The sequence below is a fragment of the Nicotiana tomentosiformis genome, chromosome 8 (assembly GCF_000390325.3).
Source record: "Nicotiana tomentosiformis chromosome 8, ASM39032v3, whole genome shotgun sequence".
NCBI lineage: Eukaryota > Viridiplantae > Streptophyta > Magnoliopsida > Solanales > Solanaceae > Nicotiana > Nicotiana tomentosiformis.
In genome coordinates this window covers 13,548,409-13,572,111 of record NC_090819.1, presented here as the reverse complement: position 1 = coordinate 13,572,111, position 23,703 = coordinate 13,548,409, and the positions used below count along the sequence as shown (strand labels likewise).

The 23,703-nt window shown below is 37.5% G+C and overlaps 1 protein-coding gene across 1 annotated transcript; it reads right to left on the bottom strand.

Moving 5' to 3' along the window:
- Nucleotides 1–9,326: 9,326 nt before the first annotated feature.
- On the bottom strand, nt 9,327–13,142 carry LOC138897080 (uncharacterized). Its single transcript, XM_070183035.1, has 5 exons — nt 12,920–13,142; nt 11,924–12,072; nt 10,928–11,224; nt 10,319–10,804; nt 9,327–9,428 (listed from the first exon to the last, which is right to left on the bottom strand). The coding sequence occupies exons 1-5, from the start codon at nt 13,140–13,142 to the stop codon at nt 9,327–9,329; spliced, it is 1,257 nt and encodes a 418-aa protein (XP_070039136.1).
- Between the last annotated feature and the right edge of the window lie 10,561 nt (nt 13,143–23,703).

Below are 23,703 nucleotides of genomic sequence, written 5' to 3'. Positions count from 1 at the left end.
TTATTAAACTATATATCATTTCAAAAGTATTTCTAAAATTTAATACTGAGTCAAAAGTATATTTTATATCTAATTATTATAATTATTAGTATATGTATTTATTTTTTTGTTACATAAATTTTATAAAAGTAGTGTTTGATTAAAAGATAAGATACATATTATTGTATACCCAAAAAATCAAACATAGGTCTTTCACAAAAAAAAGTATTTCTCTCTATTTTTTCCTAAGATAATTGAATTATACAAAACTAATTGGTTTTAATTCTACAACCAGTTATAATAAATTTATGAGTAAGAATAAGGAAAATTGAAGTTTAGTTATTATTGCTTAATTAGTCTTTCTCGGAGAGTTTATATCGGTAATTTGAATGCAATAAACAAATTAAAGGAGTAAAACATGATTTACCGAAATTATATATCTACTATAAGTTTCCTCCAAAGACCTATGTTTTGAAATTTATAACTTGTGAAATTCAAGCTCTAACGAAAGTATCAAATAAGAACAGTTCATATCATTCGTTCGAGTCAGAGTATTTTACGTTTAAGTTATTCACATAAATACATTCTACTTATATGAAAATTATAAAAATCTATCTCTTTACCCATGCAAAGATAAAAAATAAAAAAGAAATTAAGTAAAAGCAGGAGAATACAAAGTTATAGATAGCAAGACAAACTTGATAATTGCTCAAATATGATTCTCTCCAAAGTTGTACTTGTTGCAAATTTAACAATAAAATTAGTGTATGAGGAGATAGAAAAAAATAATTCTCTTTCACAGTCTTTCCTCTTATTCCCAGTCTTCTTTCTTCTGCCACAAATCTAAATAACTTCTTTTACTCTCTCTAATACGCAATAGTAAACAAAATAAAGCTCTAATTCATAAAAGAAACTACTTACATAAAACAAATTAAGGAGAAAGGCTCATCACAGACTTGTAAATATTGTGGCCAATCACTAACGGAGAAAAGTGAAACTTTTAAAACGTAAAGAATTAATGAAATTTTTTAGTCTCCTTAACCTAAAAGGATTTCAAAGTGTTCTAGTCCTAAACCTTAAAGGAATTCAAAAGTGCTCCAAATGTTTCCTAAAATAATCTAAGGAATTAATCGGATATATAAAATTTAATAACAAACAATAAGACTCCTAAGATTTTTATGAGTTAATATTTTATTTTTTTTACAAATCTGTTATATGACACAATTCAAATTAGGAAGGATTTAACACACCTAATTTAGTTGGTTTAGAAATCCTAAATATTAGGTAAATAATTAAATTACTATTTCTAAATATTAGGAATATAACTTAAATTATAATTTTGTCCAATATAAAATTTATTTTATAAGGGCAAAAAAGGAAAATGACATTTCGCTAAAGACGTTCGTGCTTTTAATATAGTAGCTCCAGTGAGTAAATTGTTTGTAAAAGTCGCATAAATATTATTATAAATTATGTTTGAGTAATAAATTGGAAGTCTAATTAAATAAATTGGAATGAAGAGGTTGGCGTTATTGATACTAATGGACAATGTAAAGTCTAAAATGATTAATATTAACTTAATATTGTATAACAAATAATTTAATATAAAATATATAGTATAGCATGAATTAATATTAAAAAAATTAGATTGCATGTCATATCTTAGATTGCCAATTGTAAGTTACATCTTAAATTACCCATTGCATAGTCTTTTCTTGCGCTACCAGTTTATCTTTTGTCATTAATTTCTATCTTGTATTACTACTAAATTGCAGAAATTAAATGTTTTATATAAGGTAAATCTTAATCGGTTTTAAAGTTCCTTATATAACTTAAATAAAAAAGATTCAATAGTATAAATTTTAATTGATTTCAAAAGTCTTTAATATTTTAGTTGATTTTGAAAATAATAATTTAAATAACTATTTTTGTCCAGTATAAAAATCTATTTTTATAGCATTTTTATCTCCTGCACTATTTAGAAACTGTATAATCTATGAAGCCTCCTTCAATTTGTTGTCATTCCAACAATAAATTACATTTACGACCAGTGCTAATTAAAAGAAGTGATAAATTTAGTTTATATAAGCCGTCTCACTACTACTTGTATAAAAAAAATCTTTTATAGTGCATCTTAGTTTCTCATGTGTGCTTTTGTTTATTTGTAAGCAAAAATAATTTCTTTTTTGTTGGTCTGAACATGAATATGCGTTTATCAAAAATTATGGTTTATACTTATGGCAATGAAAGATCGAAAAGAATATTAAAATTAACTTTCTAAATAATAGTGTCAATGCTTTTAACAATAAAACAATTTTTATATGGCAACGCGAAGAAGCATTAAACGGCAAATTTGTAGAAACGATAACCTTTTAACATAAGTTGAACACTATGCATACCTGACGTGCCAATCTTAGAATGCCTTTTCGGAAGAAATTTATTCATTATGAGACTCTCTTTGAAATACTTTATGTAGTTAAGCACGATTAAAACAATGAGAAGATTTATACAAGTAAAATTTTGATGTTAAATTCCGAAATTTTAGAAGAGATTTAATAACTGAAATTTATCTGACTGTAAAGTCCTAAATAATAGAAACAAACTTAAGTAAATATTCCTAAATATTAGGAAAATAATTAAATGATTATTTCAAAATATTAGGAAAATAATCAAATGATTATTTTGTTTTGTGTGAACTCTATTTTAGAGGGATAAATAAGGCGAACGACATTTCGCTAAGGAATTTCGTGCTTTTAATATAGTACTAGTCTCTATGTTCGTGCTTTGCACGATTGTCTTGCGACATTTATTATGAAACGCATACCTAAAATAATAAACTTTCAACTGCATATATTCTTTTTTTAAATAATTATTAGCATCAGATATATATACACAATATACTAATCAATTCCGTGGGTAATATGACTTTACAACGACATTTAATGGTTAATTTTAAATATTTTCCTATAGATAATTCCTGTGATCGGATCTATACATTACACACAAGTGAATTATCATAATATCACATCTTTCTATTACGCGTGGGAATAGTTCTATGAGCTCCTTTTTTTTCTACTGAAACTTGTGTAACCTTTTACAACTATGACTATACGTACTTCTACATCCAAATATTTCGGTCGTATCAATCAAAAATAGAAATCAAATGCGACCAAAAAAAGAAAAAAAACTACAGATAACAACAAATCAAGAAAGTGACTTTTACTGTCTAAAATTTTTGTTTTTCCCGAATTGAATGATAGACTTGCATGTTAGCATGATATATAGATAATAAAATTGTAAGAACAAAACAAAAGGTAGAACTGAAACATTTAATATATAAATCTTGATGGGGCATGCGAAACTACTTCTTGACCATATAATATTTTTGAAATTTATTTTAAACGATTAATCGTAAAGTATATATATAAAGCACATAAATAATAACAAAAAAAGAGAGAAGATTTGGTTGAAGAACGGAAAATTTAATGCTAATAGTTTTTCTAAAGTAGGTTAAGTATTTATTATTGAAACTCAAAGACAAAGTTTTGGTATGAGACTGAAAGTGACCAATTCTTAGCCAACTTGAAAATCTTAAATATTATCCAACATAGAATGTAACTTAATTCACTTTTCAAAGGGTAGAAAAATCGATCGATAATTTAAGGATATTTTAGTCGTTCAAAATTTAATGTTTTAACATTCGTACTTTTATAATAAAATAGATTAGCATAGATAGATAGATAAATTATAATTTTAATAAATTTTTATAAATTCTTCGCATCAAAAATATTAAATTCAGATGAACCAAAGGACTGAATATGCGCTAATATCTATCCTCAATACTACGATAAATATAAAGTTTGTTCTTTCTCAAGATCCATCTTTCTGTCCCTCGATAAGCGGACTATAGGATCATGGTGGGCGATATATAATTTTAACTAATAGAAGTATTTCTCTTTTATTCCTACAATCAAATTTGCTTAAAAATCACAATAGAAAAAGTTATATTGCTAGAAGAGTAGCGCCTAAGACATGAGGAGCTTCTTCCGGTCTAATTTTTACTCTATCCGTCCAAATTTACTTATTCATAATATTAAAAATAAACATCTATTTTTACTTATTTAATTTGAAAAATTAATGTGTGATTTATCATTTTATAATTATTTTACCCTTCTTATTAAGTATTACTTATTTTTAATTTATTTTCTAACATATAATAAATAGAGGTGGACCTATACTATACTAAAAGGAGTCATAGACATCCATAAAGTTTAGCAAATATTTCATGTGAATACATGTTGACATCCAATTTTGCCGCTCTTTCTTCCAAATTGTTTACTTGAGTTTCTAATATCATTAATGATGTAAGAATATTTAATGTGTTATTTTTAGTACAATTTAGAGTTCTTCTTCTTATTCTTTTACTATTATTATTATTATTATTATTATTATTATTATTATTATTATTAATAATAATAATTATTACTACTGTTGTTGCTACTACTACTATTACTACTACGGTTTTATCTCTCAAATAATTTAAGTCAAAGTAAATCAGCCAATAATATTTTCCTTTATAAATATTGTTCACTGCATTGTATTAATCCTACTCCTATTTGTAATATATTTATTCAAGTGATTTACATATTTGTTGCATGCCCATTTTAAATCAATGGTTATCTACTAAATAGATTTTTACAACACAAATTCGTAATTATTTAAACACTAGCAAATTTTTTAATATAAATATTTATTACTAGGCATATTAAGATCTAATTACTTATTTCATATTAATAGCTTTGTTAATTATAATATGGATAAGATTTCAGAAGCCCAAATAAAAGATAAAGAAGAAGGAGATTCGGCCCTTTCTATAGCCCAATAATTTCGGACATATTTCAGACCCAAAAGCCCAATTATTAGCAGTCCAAACTTATAGAACTCTCTGGATCCTTAATCTTAACCCTTCCCTTTCATCAGATGGTGTCCAACGTTCTTCTTCCTCTTTTGACCAAAAGCCAAAATCTTCCCCAATCCAACCTAGAAAACGCTTCACCATTTTTGGCTTAAAATTTCTGCTCAATACTGCTATCTCTGCCATGGCTTCCAACGTTCAAATTTGAACGGCCAACTTGACTCAAAATTCAATTTTTCTATTCAAAATCCCGCCTAAAACCAAGAACACTAGAAATCAGCCTATAAATACTAGCCTTTGAAGAGATTTTGGGAGATGGTTTTCAGCCGCCCTTTTACCCACAAAACCTCATGGTTGTTAACCGCCTCCTAACCCTAAACTCTGTTTGAAGCTGCTGCCTCTCTCTTTAAACAAAAAGAATGTCCCATTTAAGTCTAAGTTAGTGGGTTCTTAGGTCAGAGTTCGATAGTGCACCTAAGATCCCCGCCTCAGTTCGCTGCCCTGCAAAAGTATAAGGCTTCCTTTTTATTTGCATGAACACTTGGAGCGACACGACTCTCCTTATCCACCCGTGGAGTCTTAATGTGAGACTCCCCCATACTTGCTCATGGAGTCAATACAACACATTTTCTTAGAATGTACCAGATATCAAGAAAACAAGCTAATCGCTTGGGTCCCCTATGGCGGCTTTTATTTTTACTTACTCTTCATGTTTGTTAATCTATGTGATTTGTTTTATTTGAATCTATGATTGATGATTAATGATTAATTTTATCATTTAAGATCACAACTTTAGTTTTGGCAAAGTATTTTAAAGACTTAAAAGGATACAATGCACTCAACGTTTTGGGGTTTACTATTTTTCATATGAGACCTAAGGAGGAAAAACTGTTTTCTCTTCATCACGTCTTAGTAAGTTAAAAAACTTGGATTACTACATTTCTTTTAAAAATGCGAGTTTTCAAAAAATGGAATTTGGCAGGCTCTCTTTTTAAAGTTATAGAGTTCAATGATTTTGGACCTTTATCACATTTGGAGTTAAACAAAGTCATGTGTTTCAAAGTCCGACTCTAAAGGCCGTTTTCTTAATCCATATTTGTATATCCATTCAATTACAAATTTTAGGCACTTAGTAGTGTTTTCAAAGTGAATTATTTAATTACGTTCCAAACATTCTTCTAACTAATAAACCTAAGTTTGGTTGGTTAACCATTTTTTTATGGATATTAAAAGGTGACTTACCCCTTCCTTTTGAGATAATTAGAATCCGTACCTAGAATTTCTAAGGTTAAGTTTAAACATTACCTAAAATTGGTGTCCTAATTCATCGTTAAAATAATTAGGTGGCGACTCTCTTTAATTAAACCTTGGTCTTTCCAATATGTTATACTTTGTTTTGACCCGTGTCAAAATGGGGTATAACAATACATATATGTCTTTAAAAAATAGGGATATACTAGTAGTGGCACCCAGAGGCAGACCCACCTTACAGGAAGATGTCACGACCCAAAATTCGAACCTATCGTGATGACACCTATCGTGGTACTAGGCAAGCCGACATTACAAAATATTTCCAACACTTTTAACAGAAAATGAATTAAAGCCGTTTAGATAATAAAGTTCTCATAAGTAGGATAAAAATTCAAAACTCAACGCGGTAGTTCTCAACTATCGGGGTGTCACAGAGTACATGAGCATCTATACATCACAAGTCTGGAAAATAATGTCTATGATAGTCTAAAACTAAATACAATAAGCGGAAGATAGAGAAGGAGAGACAAGGTCTGTGAAACGCCGGGTAGCTACCTTGGAATCTCCAAAAGATCAATTGTGCGATGGAATCAACACCCATCGTGTCCGGAACTACCTAGATCTGCACATGAAGTGTAGGGTGTAGCGTGAGTACAATCAACTCAGTAAGTAAAAATACTAAATAAAGAACTGAAAGTAGTGACGAGCTTCACAGTTATAGTTCAATTACAGTAATTTCAAATTAGGAAGGTAGGTGTATGCTTTCAAATTCGACAACTAAGACTAAAACAATTAACTCATGTCAAGTTCAATTGAAGCAGAAGATAATAACTCTCAGAAATTTCAAGACAGTGATAAATGACAGCTGAAATGCAATAATAATGAGGTCAAATGCATCCTCAGAGAGCAGCAGTAACTCAGTCTTTCCATTCACTCCAACCTCACAATTACTCATTCCTCACAGTCACTCATTCCTCTCAGTCGCTTAACACTCGGCACTCGCACTCAGTAGGTACCTGCGCTCACGGGTGTGTGTACAGACTCCGGAGGGGCTCCTTCAGCTCAAGCACTATAACAAGCCAATCATGGCATATATAAATTCAACATGCTGCGGCATGCAGCCCGATCCGATAAATATTCTCACAATCACTCCCTCGGCCTCACTTAGTCATCAACCTCTCTGGTATCTACGGCTCTCCGAAATCATGAAAATAAGCCCAAATAGAAATGATGTGATGTATCAACAATGAACAATAGAGACTGAGATATAATATGCAAATAAAACTATGAATGAGTACAATACAACAATTTAGCAGATGATTCAACATGTACACGACCTTTGTGGGTCCCTACAGTGTTAACACATGGTTTAAATATGATTTCCAACATGATTTGCAGTTCAATTTCTCTAATACATGTAAAATGTACGGATAACAACAGATTATTCAACTACACAATTTCGTGAAATTGACCAAGTTAAAATTCTTACGGTGCATGCTCATACACCCGCCACCTAGCATGTGCGTCACCTCAAAACCAAACACATGACACATAATACGGGGTTTCATACCCTCTGAACTAGATTTAGAACTGTTATATACCTCAACCTTGCCTCGTGAATCATCCTCTGAATGCCTTGAATCTAGCCATAAAATATTCTATATAATCACTTCGAGAAGAAAAATACTAAGTTATTAGTCAAAAGTCAAAAATCGACTCAAAAGTCACCCCTGGCCCACGTCTCAAAATTCGCTAAAAGTTACAAAACCCGAAAGCCCATTCAACCACGACTCTAACCATACCAAATTTGCCAAAATCCGACACCACATCATCGCCCAAATCCCCAAATCAAAACTCTCTAACCCTAGCCTCAAACTCCCAATTTACACGTTAAATACACACCAACTAGGTGAGAAAATCAACGGGGAAACAAGATTATTGATCAATAATGAGCACAAGGGACTTACCTCAAGAAAACCTCTCGAACATCCTCTCAAAAATCGCCTAAACCCGAGCTTAAAATGTTTGCAATAAAGCAAAATCGTGAACCCTTGCTTTTAAATGTTCTGCCTAGCACTTCCGCTTTTGTGGAAACTTACCCGCTTCTGCGGTGTCGCAGAAGCGACCACATACCCGTTTCTGCGGCTTCTTCCGCTCTTGCGGACACGCTTCTGCGAGCCTCCAAGTCGCTTCTGCGAACCCAGCTCCCATGCCTATTTCCGCTTCTGCGGCCTCTAAATTCGCACCTGCGCACCACAGCCCGCACATGCGAGCTCACACCTGTGATCAAAGCTCCGCAGGTGCGGTTACACCAGTAGCCTCCAGCTTCAACAACCTTTAAATTTCAACTTTTGATCCGTTAACCATTCGGAATCAAACTGAGGCCCCCTCGACCTCAATCAAATATACCAACAAGTCTTAAAACATCATACGAACTTAGTCGTGTCCTCCAATCACATCAAACAACATCAAAAACACGAATCGCACCCCAATTCAAGCCTATAGAAACTAAGGAATTCCAACTTCTACAAACGACGGTGAAACTTATAAAATCACGTCTGATTGACCCCAAATTTTGAACACAAGTCACAAATAATATTACGGACCTACTCCAACTTTCGGAATCAGAATCCGACCAGATATCAAAAAGTCCACTCCCGGTCAAACTTTTCAAAAATCCAACTTTTGCCATTTCAAGCCTAATTCCACTACGGACCTACAAACCACAATCCGGACACGCTCCTAAGTCCAAAATCACCCAACGTAGCTAACGGAACCATCAAAACTCAATTCTGGAGTCGTCTACACTAAGTCCACATCCAGTAAACCTTTTCAACTTAAGTTTTCATCCTTGAGACTAAGTATCTCAGTTCATTCCGAAACCTTACCGGACCCGAATCGACTACCCCGACAAGTCACATAACAGCTAAAAAATACAAAATGAGCAGTAAATAGGGGAACAGAACTACAACTCTCCAAACGATCGGCCGCGTCGTTACATCATCCCCCTCTTAAACAAGCGTTCGTCCTCGAACGGGTCTAAAAATATACCTGCAGTCTCAAATAGGCATGGATATCTGCTCTGCATCTACCGCTCGGTCTCCCAAGTAGCCTCTCTAGCTGGCTAACCTCTCCACTGCACGTTCACTGAAGCTATGTTCTTTGACCTCAACTTTCAAACCTACCAATCCAAAATGGCCACTAGCTCCACATCATAAGTCAAATCACTATCCAACTGAACCGTGATGAAACCCAAAACATGAGACGTACCACCGACATAATTCTGGAGCATAGAAACATTAAATACTGGATGCACACTCGACAAACTAGGTGGCAAGGCCAGCTTGTAAGCCACCTCCCCAATCCTGTGAAATACCTTAAAAGGCCCAATATATCGAGGGCTCAACTTTCCCTTCTTCTAGAACCTCATAACACCCTTCGTGGGTAAAAACTTGAGAAGAACCTTCTCCCCAACCATGTAAGCAACATCACGGACCTTCCTATCAGCATAACTCTTCTGTCTAGACTGCGCCGTGCGAAGCCTCTCCTGAATCAATTTAACCTTGTCCAAGGCATCCTGAACCAAGTCAGTACCCAATAGCCTAGCCTCGCCCAGCTCAAACCAACCCACCGGAGATCTACATCATCTCCCATACAAAGCCTCATATGGAGCCATCTGAATGCTCGACTCGTAACTATTGTTGTAGGCAAACTCCGCGAGCGGCAAAAACTGATCCCAAGAACCCCCAAAATCAATGACACAAGTGCATAACATGTCCTTCAATATCTGAATAGTGCGCTCGTACTGTCCGTCCGTTTGAGGGTGAAACGATGTTCTCAACTCAACCTGGGTGCCCAACTCTCGCTGCACGGCTCTCTAAAACTATGATGTAAACTGCGTGCCCCGATCTAAAATGATGGACACTGGCATACCGTAAAGGTGAACGATTTTGCAGATGCAAATCTCAGCCAACCGCTCTGAAGAATAAGTAGTCCCAACTGGAATGAAGTATGGGACTTAGTCAGCCGATCCACAATCACCCAAATAGCGTCAAACTTCCTCAAAGTCCGCAGGAACCCAACTACAAAATCCATGGTGACCCGCTCTCATTTCCACTCCGGAATCTCTAACCTCTGAAGCAATCCACCCGGTCTCTGATGCTCATACTTTACCTGCTGACAATTTAGGCACCGAGCTGCAAACCCCACTATATCATTCATCGTCCTTCTCCACCAATAGTGTTGCCTCAAATCCTGGTACATCTTAGTGGTGTCCGGATGAATGGAATACTGCGAACTGTGGACCTCCTCAAGAATCAACTCACGTAGCTCATCAACATTAGGCACATAAATCTGACCCTGCATCCTCAACACCCCATCATCCCAAATAGTAATATCTCTGGCATCACTATGCTGAACCGTGTCCTTAAGGACAAGCAAATGGGGATCATCATACTGGCGCTCTCTGATGTGATCATATAAGTATGACCGAGAAACCACACAAGCTAGAATCCGACTGGTCTCTGAGACATCTAATCTCACGAACTGGTTGGCCAAGGCTTGAACATCAACTGCAAGAGGTCTCTCACCAACATGAATGAATGCAAGGTTACCCATACTCATCGCCTTTCTACTTAAGGCATCAGCCACCACATTGGCCTTCCCAGAATGATACACAATAGTGGTATCATAGTCCTTTAGCAGCTCCAACCATCTCCGCTTCCTCAAATTTAGATCCTTCTATCTGAACAAGTGCTGGAGACTCTGATGATCTGTAAACACCTCACAAGACACACCGTAGAGATAATGCCTCCAAATCTTCAACGCATGAACGATGACAGCTAATTCTAAATCATGAACATGGTAGTTCTTCTTATGGGGATTCAACTTACGCGAAGCATAAGCAATCACTCTACCCTCCTGCATCAAGACACATCCGATACCGATACGAGAATCATCACAATATACTGTGTAAGAGCCTAAAGCTAAAGGCAAAACTAGAACTAGAGTTGTTGTCAATGCAGTCTTGAGCTTCTGAAAGCTCTCTTCACCCTCATCCGTCCACCTGAAAACAGCACCCTTTTGGTCAATTTGGTTAAAGGCGATGCAATAGACGAGAAACCCTCCACAAAGCGACGATAATAATCGACCAAGCCGAGAAAGCTCCGGATCTCCATAGCTAAGGACGGTCTGGGCCAACTCTGAACCGCCTCTATCTTCTCAGGATCCACCTGAATCCCCTCATTGGACACCACTTGCCCCAAGAACGCCACTCAACTAAGCCAAAGCTCATATTTGGAGAACTTGGCATAAATCTTCTCCTCCCTCAACTGCTGCAACACAATCCTCAAATGATGGGCATGCTCCTCCTGGCTATGAGAGTACACCAGGATGTCATCAATGAACACTATGACAAATGAGTCAAGATAAGGCTGAAATACACTATTCATCAGATGCATCAATGTTGCTGGGGCATTGGTCAGCCTAAAATACATCACAAGGAACTTATAATTACCATAACGGGTCTTGAATGCTGTCTTTAGAATTTTCGAGTCCCGAATCTTTAACTGGTGATACCCAGACCTCAAATCAATTTTGGAAAACACCCTCGCTCCCTGAAGCTGGTCAAATAGATCATCAATGCACGACAAATGATACTTGTTCTTGATTGTAACTTTGTCCAACTGCCTGTAATCAATGCACATCCGCCTAGTACCATCATTATTCTTCATAAACAAAATTGGTGCGCCCCAAGGTGACACACTAGGCCTAATAAACCCCTTTATCAATGAGTTCCTGAAGCTCCTCTTTCAATTCCGTCAACTTAGCTGGTGCCATACGATACAGAGGAATAGAAATGGGTTGTGTGTCCGGCACCAAGTCAATACCAAAGTCAATATCCCTATCGGGCGGCATGCCCGATAGGTCTGCAGGAAACATATTCGAAAAATATCGCACTAACGAAACATAATAAATAGAAGGAGTATCAGCACTAACATCCCTCACAAAGGCCAGATAAGATAAACAGCCCTTCCAAACTATCCGTTGGGCCTTCAAATATGAAATCACTATGCTGGGAACATAGTCTTGAGAACCTCTCCACTCAATCCTTGGAAACCCTGGCATCGCCAATGCCATGAACTTAGCATGATAATCCAGAACGGCATGACATGGAGACAACAAATCCATACCCAAGAGCACGTCAAAATCAACCATACTAAGCAATAAGATATCAACTCTAGTCTTCAATCCCTTAATAGTCACTGCACACGACTGATATACACTGTCCAAAATAATAGTATCGCCCACTGGCATAGATACATGAACATATGAAACTAAGGACTCACGGGGCATATCTATATATTGAGAAAAATATGATGATACATATAAATAAGTGGAACCAAGGTCAAATAATAAAAAGGCATCCCTGTGGCATACTCAAACAATACATATGATCACTGCATCTGAAGCAACAATATCTGGTATGGCAGGAATAGCATAAAATCACGCCTGACCGCCACCTGATCGGCCTCCCCTTGTTGGGCGACCCCTAGCTGACAGAGCCCCACCCTGAGCTGGCTGGGCGAGTGGTGAAGTAATTGGTGCTGAAGTCGCAACCTGACTCCTTGGCTACACTGGACCTCCAGGACGATGAGGACACTACATCCACATATGCCCAAACTCCCCGCACTCAAAGCAACTTCCCGGTGCTGGTGGTGGGGACTGAAGGGAACCTCGAACACTAAGCTGGAAGGGCACTGAGAAATGACTGACCCTGATGAGCACTGTATGAACCATGATTGGATGATGCACCACGGTGAACTAGGCGAGCCGTCTGAGCATACCTATAAGGACGACCCTTGCCGCTGAAACTACCCGATCCACGAGGCCTCTTGGCCTCCCTCTCTCCACGCTCTTGGCTACGAACCATCTCTATCTGCCGAGCAATGTCAACCACCTCATCGAAAGTAGCACCAAACACCTTCTCCCGAGTCATAAGCAACTACAATAGATATGTGAGGCCATCAATGAACCTCATAATCCTCTCCCTATCAGTGGGACCAACCAAACTACGTGACGAGCCAACTCAAAAAACCTCATCTCATACTGCGTCATAGACATGCCATCCTGACGTAGCTGCTCAAACTGTCTGCGCAGCTCCTCCTTGCGAGACTGCAGCATGAACTTCTCCAAGAAAAGAACGAAGAACTCCTGCCATGTAAATGGTGCTGAACCGACCGGCCTACGCCTTTCATAACCCTCCCACCATCTGAAGGCAGCCCTAGCAAACTGAAAAATAGTGAATGAGACCCCATTGGTTTCCAGAATACCCGCAGTGCGAAGAATCCGCTAGAACTTATCCAAGAAACCCTAGGCATCCTCTAACTCAGACCCGCTAAATGATGGAGGCTGAAGCCTACCAAATATCTCAAGTCTCCTCTGCTCATCATCAGTCATAATGGAGACCACTTGGGCCTGAGTAGCAGCAACCGGCTGGGCTGGTAGTACCCCTGGTGTCTGGAGTCCCTACCTCACCTGCTCTGGAGTACGGGCGGCAGGGGTATGAGTACCTCCCTTGGCCTGAGAAGTGGTTGGTGCGGCCTGAGCCGAAACCACTTGAGCAAGGCTAGTATAAACAGTCAATATCTAGGCTAGAGCCTCCTGAAGGCCTGGAATCACAATGGGCACAGCTGGTGCCTGATCTGGCCCTATTGGCTCAATTATATCTGGAACCTGCTTCTGAGCAGGAGAAACGGGTGGATCTGCAGATGCTGCACTAGCTGTTCCATGAGCTGTACCTCTGCCCCTACTGCGGCCCCTACCGCAACCTCGGCCTCTCGTTGCCCTAGCTGGTGGTACTGGTGTCTAGCCATTTTGTCCGGTAGCACGTATCCTCACCATCTGTTAGAGAATAGAATACAGAAGTTTAGTTACCGAAATCAATAAATCCACATGATAAGAATACAAAAAGTAAAGTTTTCCTAAGGGTTAGGCAGCCTCTCGAAGATAAGTACAGACGTCTATGTACCGATCCGCAAGCCTCTACTAAACCTGCTCATGACTCGTGTGACCTATGTAACCTAGGATCTAATACCAACTTGTCACGACCCAAAATCCTAACATGTCGTGATGGCACCTAACGTGGTACTAGGCAAGCCAACATTACAAAATATTTCCAGCACTTTTAACAGAAAATGAATTAAAGTTGTTTAGATAATAAAAGTTCACATAAGCAGGATAAAAACCCAAAACTCAACGCGGAAGTTCCCAACTATCGAGGTGTCACAGAGTACATGAGCATCTATATATCACAAGTATGGAAAATACTGTCTATGATAGTCTGAGACTAAATACAATAAGAGGAAGATAGAGAAGGAGAGATAAGGTCCATGAAACGCCGGGCAACTACCTTGGAATCTCCAAAGAGCAACTGTGCGATGGAATCAACACCCACCGTGTCCAGAACCACCTGTATTTGCACACGAAGTATAGGGTGTAGTGTGACTACAACCAACTCAATAAGTAACAATACTAAATAACGAATTGAAAGTAGTGACGAGCTTCACAGTTATAGTTCAATTACAGTAATTTCAAATTACGAAGGTAGGCATGCTTTCAAATCCGACAATTAAGACAAATATAGTTAACTAATGTCAAGTTCAATTGAAGTAGAAGATAATAGCTCTTAGAAATTTCAAGACCGTGATATATGACAACTGAAATGGAACAAAAATGAGGTTAAATGCATCCTCATAGAGCAGCAGTCACTCAGTCCTCCCATTCACTCCAACCTTACAATTACTCATTCCTCATAGCCACTCATTCATCACAGTCACTCATTCGTCTCAATTGTTCAGCACTCAGCATTCACACTCAGTATGTACCTGCGCTCACTGGGAGTGTGTACATACTCCGGAGGGGCTCATTCAGCCCAAGCGCTATAACTAGCCAATCATGGCATATATCAATGAAATATGTTACGGCATGCAACCTGATCCCATAAATATCCTCATAATAAGCCCCTCGAACTCACTCAGTCATCAACCTCTCCAATCTCTCGGGCTCTCAGAAATCCTGTAAATCAGCCCAAAACATAAATTATATGATGTATCAATAATGAACAATAAAGACTGAGATATGATATGCAAATAAAACTGTGATTGAGGACAATACAATAATTTAGCATGTAATCCAACATATACACGACCTATGTGGGTCCCTACAGTGTCATCACGTGGAATATGATTTCCAACATGTTTTGTAGTTTAATTTATCTAATACATGTAAAATATACGGATAACAATAGATTATTCAATTACACAGTTCCATGGAATTGACCAAGTCACAATTCCCACGGTGCACGCTCACACGCCTGCCACCTAGCATGTGCGACACCTCAAAACCAAACACATGACACATAATACATGGTTTCATACCCTCCAAACCAGATTTAGAACTGTTACTTACCTCAATCCGAGCATATCAACACACACTTGCCTCCCGAATCGGCCTCTGAATGCCTCGAATCTAGCCATAAATAATTCGATATAATCATCACGGGCTAAAGGGATCAATTCCAGAAGAAAAATACTAAGTTACTAGTCAAAAGTCAAAAATCGACTCAAAAATCACCTGATTATCGCGCACAATGCACACCTCAAAATTAGGTATGAAACGGTCGATTGCAGTTATAGTAACCCAAGGAAGAGTCGGGATCGAATCCACAAGGAGCTAGATGGGTGTTAGGAGTATATATTCTAATGCGTGAATTTGAACTATCTTAGTTTTCACTTCCACAAAATGGTTTTGTTGCTATTTCAATTTTAAAACTAAAGATTGCAAAGTAAAGAAATAAAACTAGGATAATTGTTTTTATTGTTTTTCAAGTTTGTAAAAATCCTAGGGCTATGACCACCACCTAGGTGTTCGCCTAATGGGATAAAACTCTTAATGCTTGTTTTGCTGATCGGGGTGTATTATAGCTATCAACTCTCAAATACTCACTCAATACCTCTCAGTTAGAGAGTGGTTTTGCTAATTTAGCTTTCTCAAGTCCAAATGGGTATCACACAAAACGGTTGATAAAAGCTCAAGTCAGGTTATTACTATCTCTAGGTTGAACCCTTTAATTTGGTTAATCAATCTCTCGATTCACCTAATTTTTTGTCAGCCAAGTTTTCCTAGACTAAGTTTCTCATTTTCAAGTAGAGACTAAGTCAAATAGGCCTGAACTAATGCTTGCAACTATTAATTTCACAAATTAAATCATAAACAAGGCTAAATAATAAACACCCAATCATAAACAGACACTAAATTAGATACCCATAAGGTTTACACACTAGGGTTGGGTCACAACCTTAGTAAAAATCTAGCTACTCATGCTTGAATTGAAGAAATAGAAGAAGAAATACTAATTAAATTCATATTGTAAAGTTGAAATGATAAAATCTATAGTGAAATACTCTAAAAAATAGAAAACTTCCAAAAGAGGCAAAGAAAAACGTCTACAGGACTTGATGATTTCAAAAGTTGACCTAATTTTATGAAACATTCCTATTTATACAAAGCTATAGATTTCTCACAAAAATTTCCTTCGGGAGGTTCTGCGGGCGCACAATTCCATGTGCGGTCTGCAGAATTCTTCATCTTGCAGGAGCTGGGGTTCTACAACCGCACAATTTTGAAATGTATCCGTGAGACAACATTTCTGCGGTCCGCATATTTAGAACTACGGCCACAACTTAGTCTTCTACGGTCCGCACTTTTATGTCTGCGGCCGCACAATGCTTGTGCTGTCCGAAATTCTGAGGGACTTGGAACTTGAAAATTTACACACCCTCTGAAGTTGATATCAAGCTCTTCGTTTGCGGCTACACAATTCCTGTGCGGTCCGCAGTTTGCTAGAAAGTCTGTTGGGGTTTCCTTCGTTGTTTGCGGCCTCAGATGGAATTTGCAGACCGCAATTTCTTCTATGGCCGCAGAATTTCTTCTGCTAACCTCACTTTGTATGCTTATGTAACTATTTGTTGGATTGAGATCGGACTTGTCACGACCCGAAATTCCCATCTTCGGGACCGTGATGGTGCCTAACATTTCACTTGCTAGGCAAGCCAACGTTAGAATAATTTTTACCATTTTTAAACAGATTAAATTAAACAGAAGTTCATTACTGAAATAAAGTGCGGAAGACCATAACTAACAAACCATCCAAATACATCCCCGAATCTGGTGTCACAAGTGCAGGAGCTACTAGAATAATACAAATAAAGGTCTGAATAAAATTCAAGCTGTTTGAAAGATATTTATACACAGCTAAGATAAGATAGAAGGGGACATCAAAATTGCGGACGTTGTGCAGTTATACCTTAAGTCTCCTTTGTGTTGCTGAATCCGAGCAAGTCTATGGTACGCCGTTGGGACCAACTCCAAAATCTGCACAAGAAGTGCAGAGTGTAGTATGAGTACAACCGACCCCATGTACTCTGTAAGTGCTGAGCCTAACCTCGATGAAGTAGTGACGAGACTAAGGCATGTCACTTACATTAACTTGTACGCAATAATAGTAATAACAACAATAATAGAAATAAAACAAGTAACTCATTTCAACAGTTGAAGCCAACTCGGCAGTCATAACCAACTATTATTTCAATCAATTTCCGTTGCGGCGTGCAACTCGTTCCAACAATATAATTCTTCAATAAATTCCCCTTTGCGGCGTGCAACCCATTCCAATAATATAAACTTAAAATACAATCCGTTGCGGCATGCAACTCGATCCCCCAATTTATTCATTTTCAATTTCGCTGTGGCGTGCAATCCGCCCCAACAATATAAATTAAACAACCCTTAAATGTAATAAAAATACTCCAATAAATACCACATTCAATAAGAAATTATTAGAAAACAAGCATACAATAATTATGATTTATTTAGAAATAAGTAATGACAAGTAGCAATTAATTATGGAAATTAAGGAGGAAATATGAAATTTAATAATTAGTATGCTAAATGTCAAGTAGCAATTAAGTCACATAAATCAAATAAGCATGTAAAAATTATAGCATGGATTCAAGGCATAATATTGAGCAAGGAATATGAGAGAAACAATTACTATAATAATTAATTCATGATTTAAAATAATTTATGATTTTCAAATAATCATGCAAACAATTAATTTGACGATGTATAGACACTCGTCACCTTGCCTATATGTCGTTCCCATGAATTTCACATGACAAATAATTCAAGGTTTCTATTCCCTCAAGTCAAGGTTAACCACGACACTTACCTCGCTTCGCAACAAAATTCAAGATTCCAATAAACCCTTGCCTTGCGAATTAGTGTCCGAAAGCCTCAAATCTAGTCATAAACAATTCAATATACTCAATACAAATCGTAAAAATTAATTCCATATGAATTTACTAATTTTTCGGATTAAAATCCGAAATTTATTTTAAATATCGACAGTGGGACCCACATATCGAATCCCGAAAAAACTCACAAATCTAAACACCCGTTCCGATTCGAGTTCAACCATACAAAAATTATTGAATTCCGACAACGGATTGACCTTCAAATCTTCATTTTACATTTTTGGAAGATTTTATAAAAATCTAATTTTTCTTCCATAAATTCACGGATTCATGATGTAAATGAGTATGGAATCATGAAATATAATCAATATAGGATAAGGAGCACTTACTCCAATTTTTTCCGTAAAAATCGCCTTAAAATCGCCTTATCAAATGGTTTGCTTTTATGAAAACTAGACACAAAGAGCTACAACTTTTATTTTTGGATCATCTCCAAATTCCTTATAGATTGCGAGATATAAGCTTCCAAAATCGGGGCAGTGCAACAGAAGTTTCCTATACGCGATCGCAAAAGATCATCCGCGATCGCAAAGCACTGGTCAATTTGTCCTATTTTACTCATCGCGATCGCGGACAATTACCCGCTATCGCATAGCACACTGCTTTAGCCAAAAACCAGCAGCTAAAAATGACCGAGAAATGGTCTGAAACCACCCTGAAACACACCCGAACCCCTCGGGACCCCGTCCAAACATACCAACAAGTCTCAAAACATATCACAGACTTAGTCGAGGCCTCAAATCATATCAAACAACGCTAAAACACGAATCACACCCCAATTCAAGCCTAATGAAACTAAGAAATTCCAACTTCTACATTCGATGTCAAAACCTATCAAATCAATTCCGATTGACCTCAAATTTAGCACATAAGTCATAAATGACATAACGAAACTATTAAAATTTCCAGAATCGGGTTCCGACCCCGATATCAATAAAGTCAAATTCGCGGTCAAACTTTGGAGCCTTTAGCCTATAAATTTCTAGTTTCCGTTAAATGGCCAAAATCTTGAGCTAGGGATCTCAGAATTCGATTCTGGGCATATACCCAAGTCCCAAATCAAGATACAGACCTATTGGAACTGTCAAAATTCTAATCCAGGTCAGTGTGCTTAAAATGTTGACCGAAATCAACTTAGTTGAGTTTTAAAGCTCTATTTCATATTTTAATCAATGTTTCATATAAAAACTTTTCGAAAAATTATACAGACTACGCACGCAAGTTGAGGAATGATGAATAGTGCTATTCGGGGTCATAGAACATAGAAATGAATGTTTAAATTAAAGATGACATTTTGGGTCATCACATTCTCGACCTATAAAACAAACGTTCGTCCTCGAACGGAATTAGAAAAGTACTTATGCTGGTGAAAAGGTGTGCATATTTACTTCGCATGTCTGACTCGGACTTCTAGGTAGCTGCCTCAATAGGTTGACCTCTCCATTGCACCCGAACTGAAGAATAACTCTTAGACCTTAACTGTCGGACCTGCCGGGCTAGAATAGTTACCAGCTCCTCCTCATAAGTCAAATCCTTGTCCAATTGGACTGAGCTGAAATCTAACACATGGGACGGATCACCCTGATATTTTCGGAGCATGGTCACATGGAACACCGGATGAATTGCTGATAAACTAGGTGTTAATGCAAGCTTGTAGGCTACTTCACCCACCCTTTCAAGAATTTTAAGGGTCCAATATACCTAGGGCTCAATTATCCCTTTTTTCCGAATCTCATTATGCCTTTCATAGGTGAAATCCGGAGCAATACTCTTACTCCAACCATGAATGCAATATCACAAAATTTACGATCGCATAACTCTTTTGCCTAGACTGAGCTGTGCAAAGTTGATCCTGAATAATCTTGACCTTATCCAAGACATCCTGTACCAAATCGGTACCCTACAACCGAGCCTCTCCCGGTTCAAACCAGCCAACTGGCGAACGACACCGTCTCCCATATAATGCTTCATATGGAGCCATCTGAATGCTCGACTGGTAGCTGTTATTATAGGCAAACCCCGCAAGTGGCAAGAATTGATCCCAAGAATATAACACAAGTGCGAAGCATATCTTCCAATATTTGAATAGTGCGCTCTGGCTGTCCGTCCGTCTGTGGATGAAATGTTGTACTCAACTCAACCCGCGTGCCTAACTCATGCTGTACAGCCCTCCAGAAGTGCGAGGTGAACTGCGTACCTCGATCAGAAATAATAGACATGGGCACACCATGAAGGCAAAAAATCTCACGAATGTAAATTTCAGCTAACCGCTCTGAAGAATAGATAACTGCCACCGGAATGAAATGTGCTCACTTGGTCAACCTGTCCACAATGACCCAAAGTGCATAGAATTTTCTCTAAGTCCGTGGGAGATCAACAACAAAATCCATAGTGATACACTCCCACTTCCACTCAGGAATTTCTAACTTCTGAAGCAAACCTCCAGGTCTCTGATGCTTGCACTTGACTTATTGACAATTTAGACACCGAGCTACATATGCCACTATATCCTTTTTCATTCTCCTCCACCAATAATGTTGCCGCAAATCTTGATACATTTTGGGGGCACCTAGATGAATAGAATACCTGGAACTGTGTGCCTCTTCAAGAATTAATTCACGAAGCACATCCATATTTGGCACACAAATACGACCCTGCATCCGCAGAACTCCATATTCCCCCATAACAACTTGTTTGGCGTCACCGTGCCGCACTGTGTCCTTAAGGACAAGCAAATGAGGATCATCATATTATTGCTCTCTGATATGCTCATATAAAGAAGACCGAGTGACTTTACAAGCTAGAACCTGACTGGGCTCTGAAACATCCAAACTCACAAACTGATTGGCCAAAGTCTGAACATCTGCACCTAGCGGCCTCTCACCAACTGGAATATACGCAAGGCTGCCCATACTCACAACCTTTCTAATCAAAGCATCGGCCAACACATTGGCCTTTCCAAGGTGATACAAAATGGGGATATCATAGTCTTTCAATAGCTCCAACCATCTTCTCTGCCTCAAATTAAGATCTTTTGTCTTAATATATACCGTAGACCACGATGATCTGTGAATACTTCACATGACATGCCGTAGAGGTAGTGTCTCCAATTCTTCAGCGCATGAACAATGTCTGCCAATTCAAAGTCATGAATAGGATAATTCTTCTCATGGACTTTCAACTGCCGCGACGCATAAGCAATCACTCTGCCACTTGCATTATTACTGCACTAAGTCCAATACGAGATGCATCACAATACACCGTATAAGACCCCGAACATGTAAGTAATACCAATACTGGGGTTGTAGTCAAAGTGGTCTTAAACTTTTGAAAGCTCTCCTCACACTCTTCGGTCCACCTGAACGGAGTACCCTTCTGGGTCAATCTGGTCTTAATAGTTGTTCTTAATCAATTACAGAATCGTCAATTAACTTCACGTTAACAAAAATCTCGTTTCAAACCTTAACAATACTGATAACGAGATACGACGCATGAAGACCTCATAATTATTTACCCGAATTAACGAGTCATATTTAATGCCACCTGGACAGGCACCTACCTCGTAGGTTAAAACTCAATAATTACAACACGAATTTGGCAAGTATGCAAAGAGAATTTCATACAAGAATTTTCAAATAAGCCTAACAGCCATGACTCCCTATTAGTACTAGAGTACAAATTTAATTTCACTAGGGAGAACTTAAACACAAAAATTTTCATCACAAGGATCTCGTCCTTATATAACTTCCACTGTAGCTCGTAGCCCAGTTTAAACATATCAATTTATATTAAAATGTGAGGATCTCGTCCTCAGTTCCGAATCACAAGTAATATGCACAACGTGCCAATCAAAACTTTCTATTTTCTCCTTTTAAATAATTTGTGTTAAACAAAATCACAACACATAATGAACCTTACACTGGTAGGGTATATAATTCATATTTTGTAATTAATTATCTGGAAATTACATCAAAACTTACTGAAATGAATAACAGAAAGCCACCTTTAGCCTCGCAGCTCTTATTAGTGACCAACACGGAATGATAGGGACAGTTATCTCCATAGAATCTCCCAACAGGAGTCAACACATAAGTAGATTATAGAATTACAAATCTCACTCATAAGTTGAGCACAATATGAGGACTCGTCTCGATACTCAAAATCGAATCAAGTTAAGGAAATTATTCCTTTATATTAAATTGAGGTCGTACCTGTAATAACACCATCTGATGTAGCGACCTCAGCCATACCATAATATATATATTGTGAGGATTGAGTGACTGTAAGGATTGAGTGACTAGGAGAACTGAGTGACTATGAGGACTGAGTGATTGGGAGGACTGAGTGAATTGGTACTCCGAGAGTATGCATATGGTTTTATTACTAAGTTGCATCGCATTAACATGCACACTTGACATACATGCATAGAGATGTATTTTTCCTCATGCTATACGATATTGCATCATTTATGGCTTCACATACTCATTAACATGTATGCATAGAGATGTATTTTCCTCATGCCATTTGAAAATGAAACATCCTATCTGTTGTTGAAAAGTGTTTGGGGAAAATCACAGTTTTTACAAAACGTACTCATATTTTGGTGATTTTGGCAAAAGATTTGAGTTTTACTGTTATAATTAAAAAGAAAATATTTATTTTTCGGAAGTGTATACCAGCTTTGTAAATTCTAATCTTAGAAGCTCATGATTTGTACTTTCAGTCCTTGGGAAGTGTGTAAAAGTTAAGTTATTTTATCATTTATTTTCTCAAAAAATCTTATTGAATTGAATTGTTATTAATTGGATTACCTAACGGGCTGGGTTAGGTACCATCACGACTAGTTGGATTTTGGGTCGTGACAAGTTGGTATCAGAACTCTAGGTTTATAGGTTCTACAAGTCATGATAAAGTGTCTAGTAGAGTCTTGCGGATTGGTATGATGACGTCCATACTTATCTTTGAGAGGCTACATGGCATTATAGGATAAACTTCCCATCTTTCTCTCCTTATCGAGCGGAATTGATTCAACTTGAAATATAACTCTTTGAATTCCTTCCACATATTCGTGTGCACATGTGAGCGCTCGATATCAGTTGTGCATCACCGGCTTATGGTTCCATGAACGAGGTTCAATATGAGTATTTTGCGTTTTGGTGATGGGCCAGTCTGGAGGATTTGAGG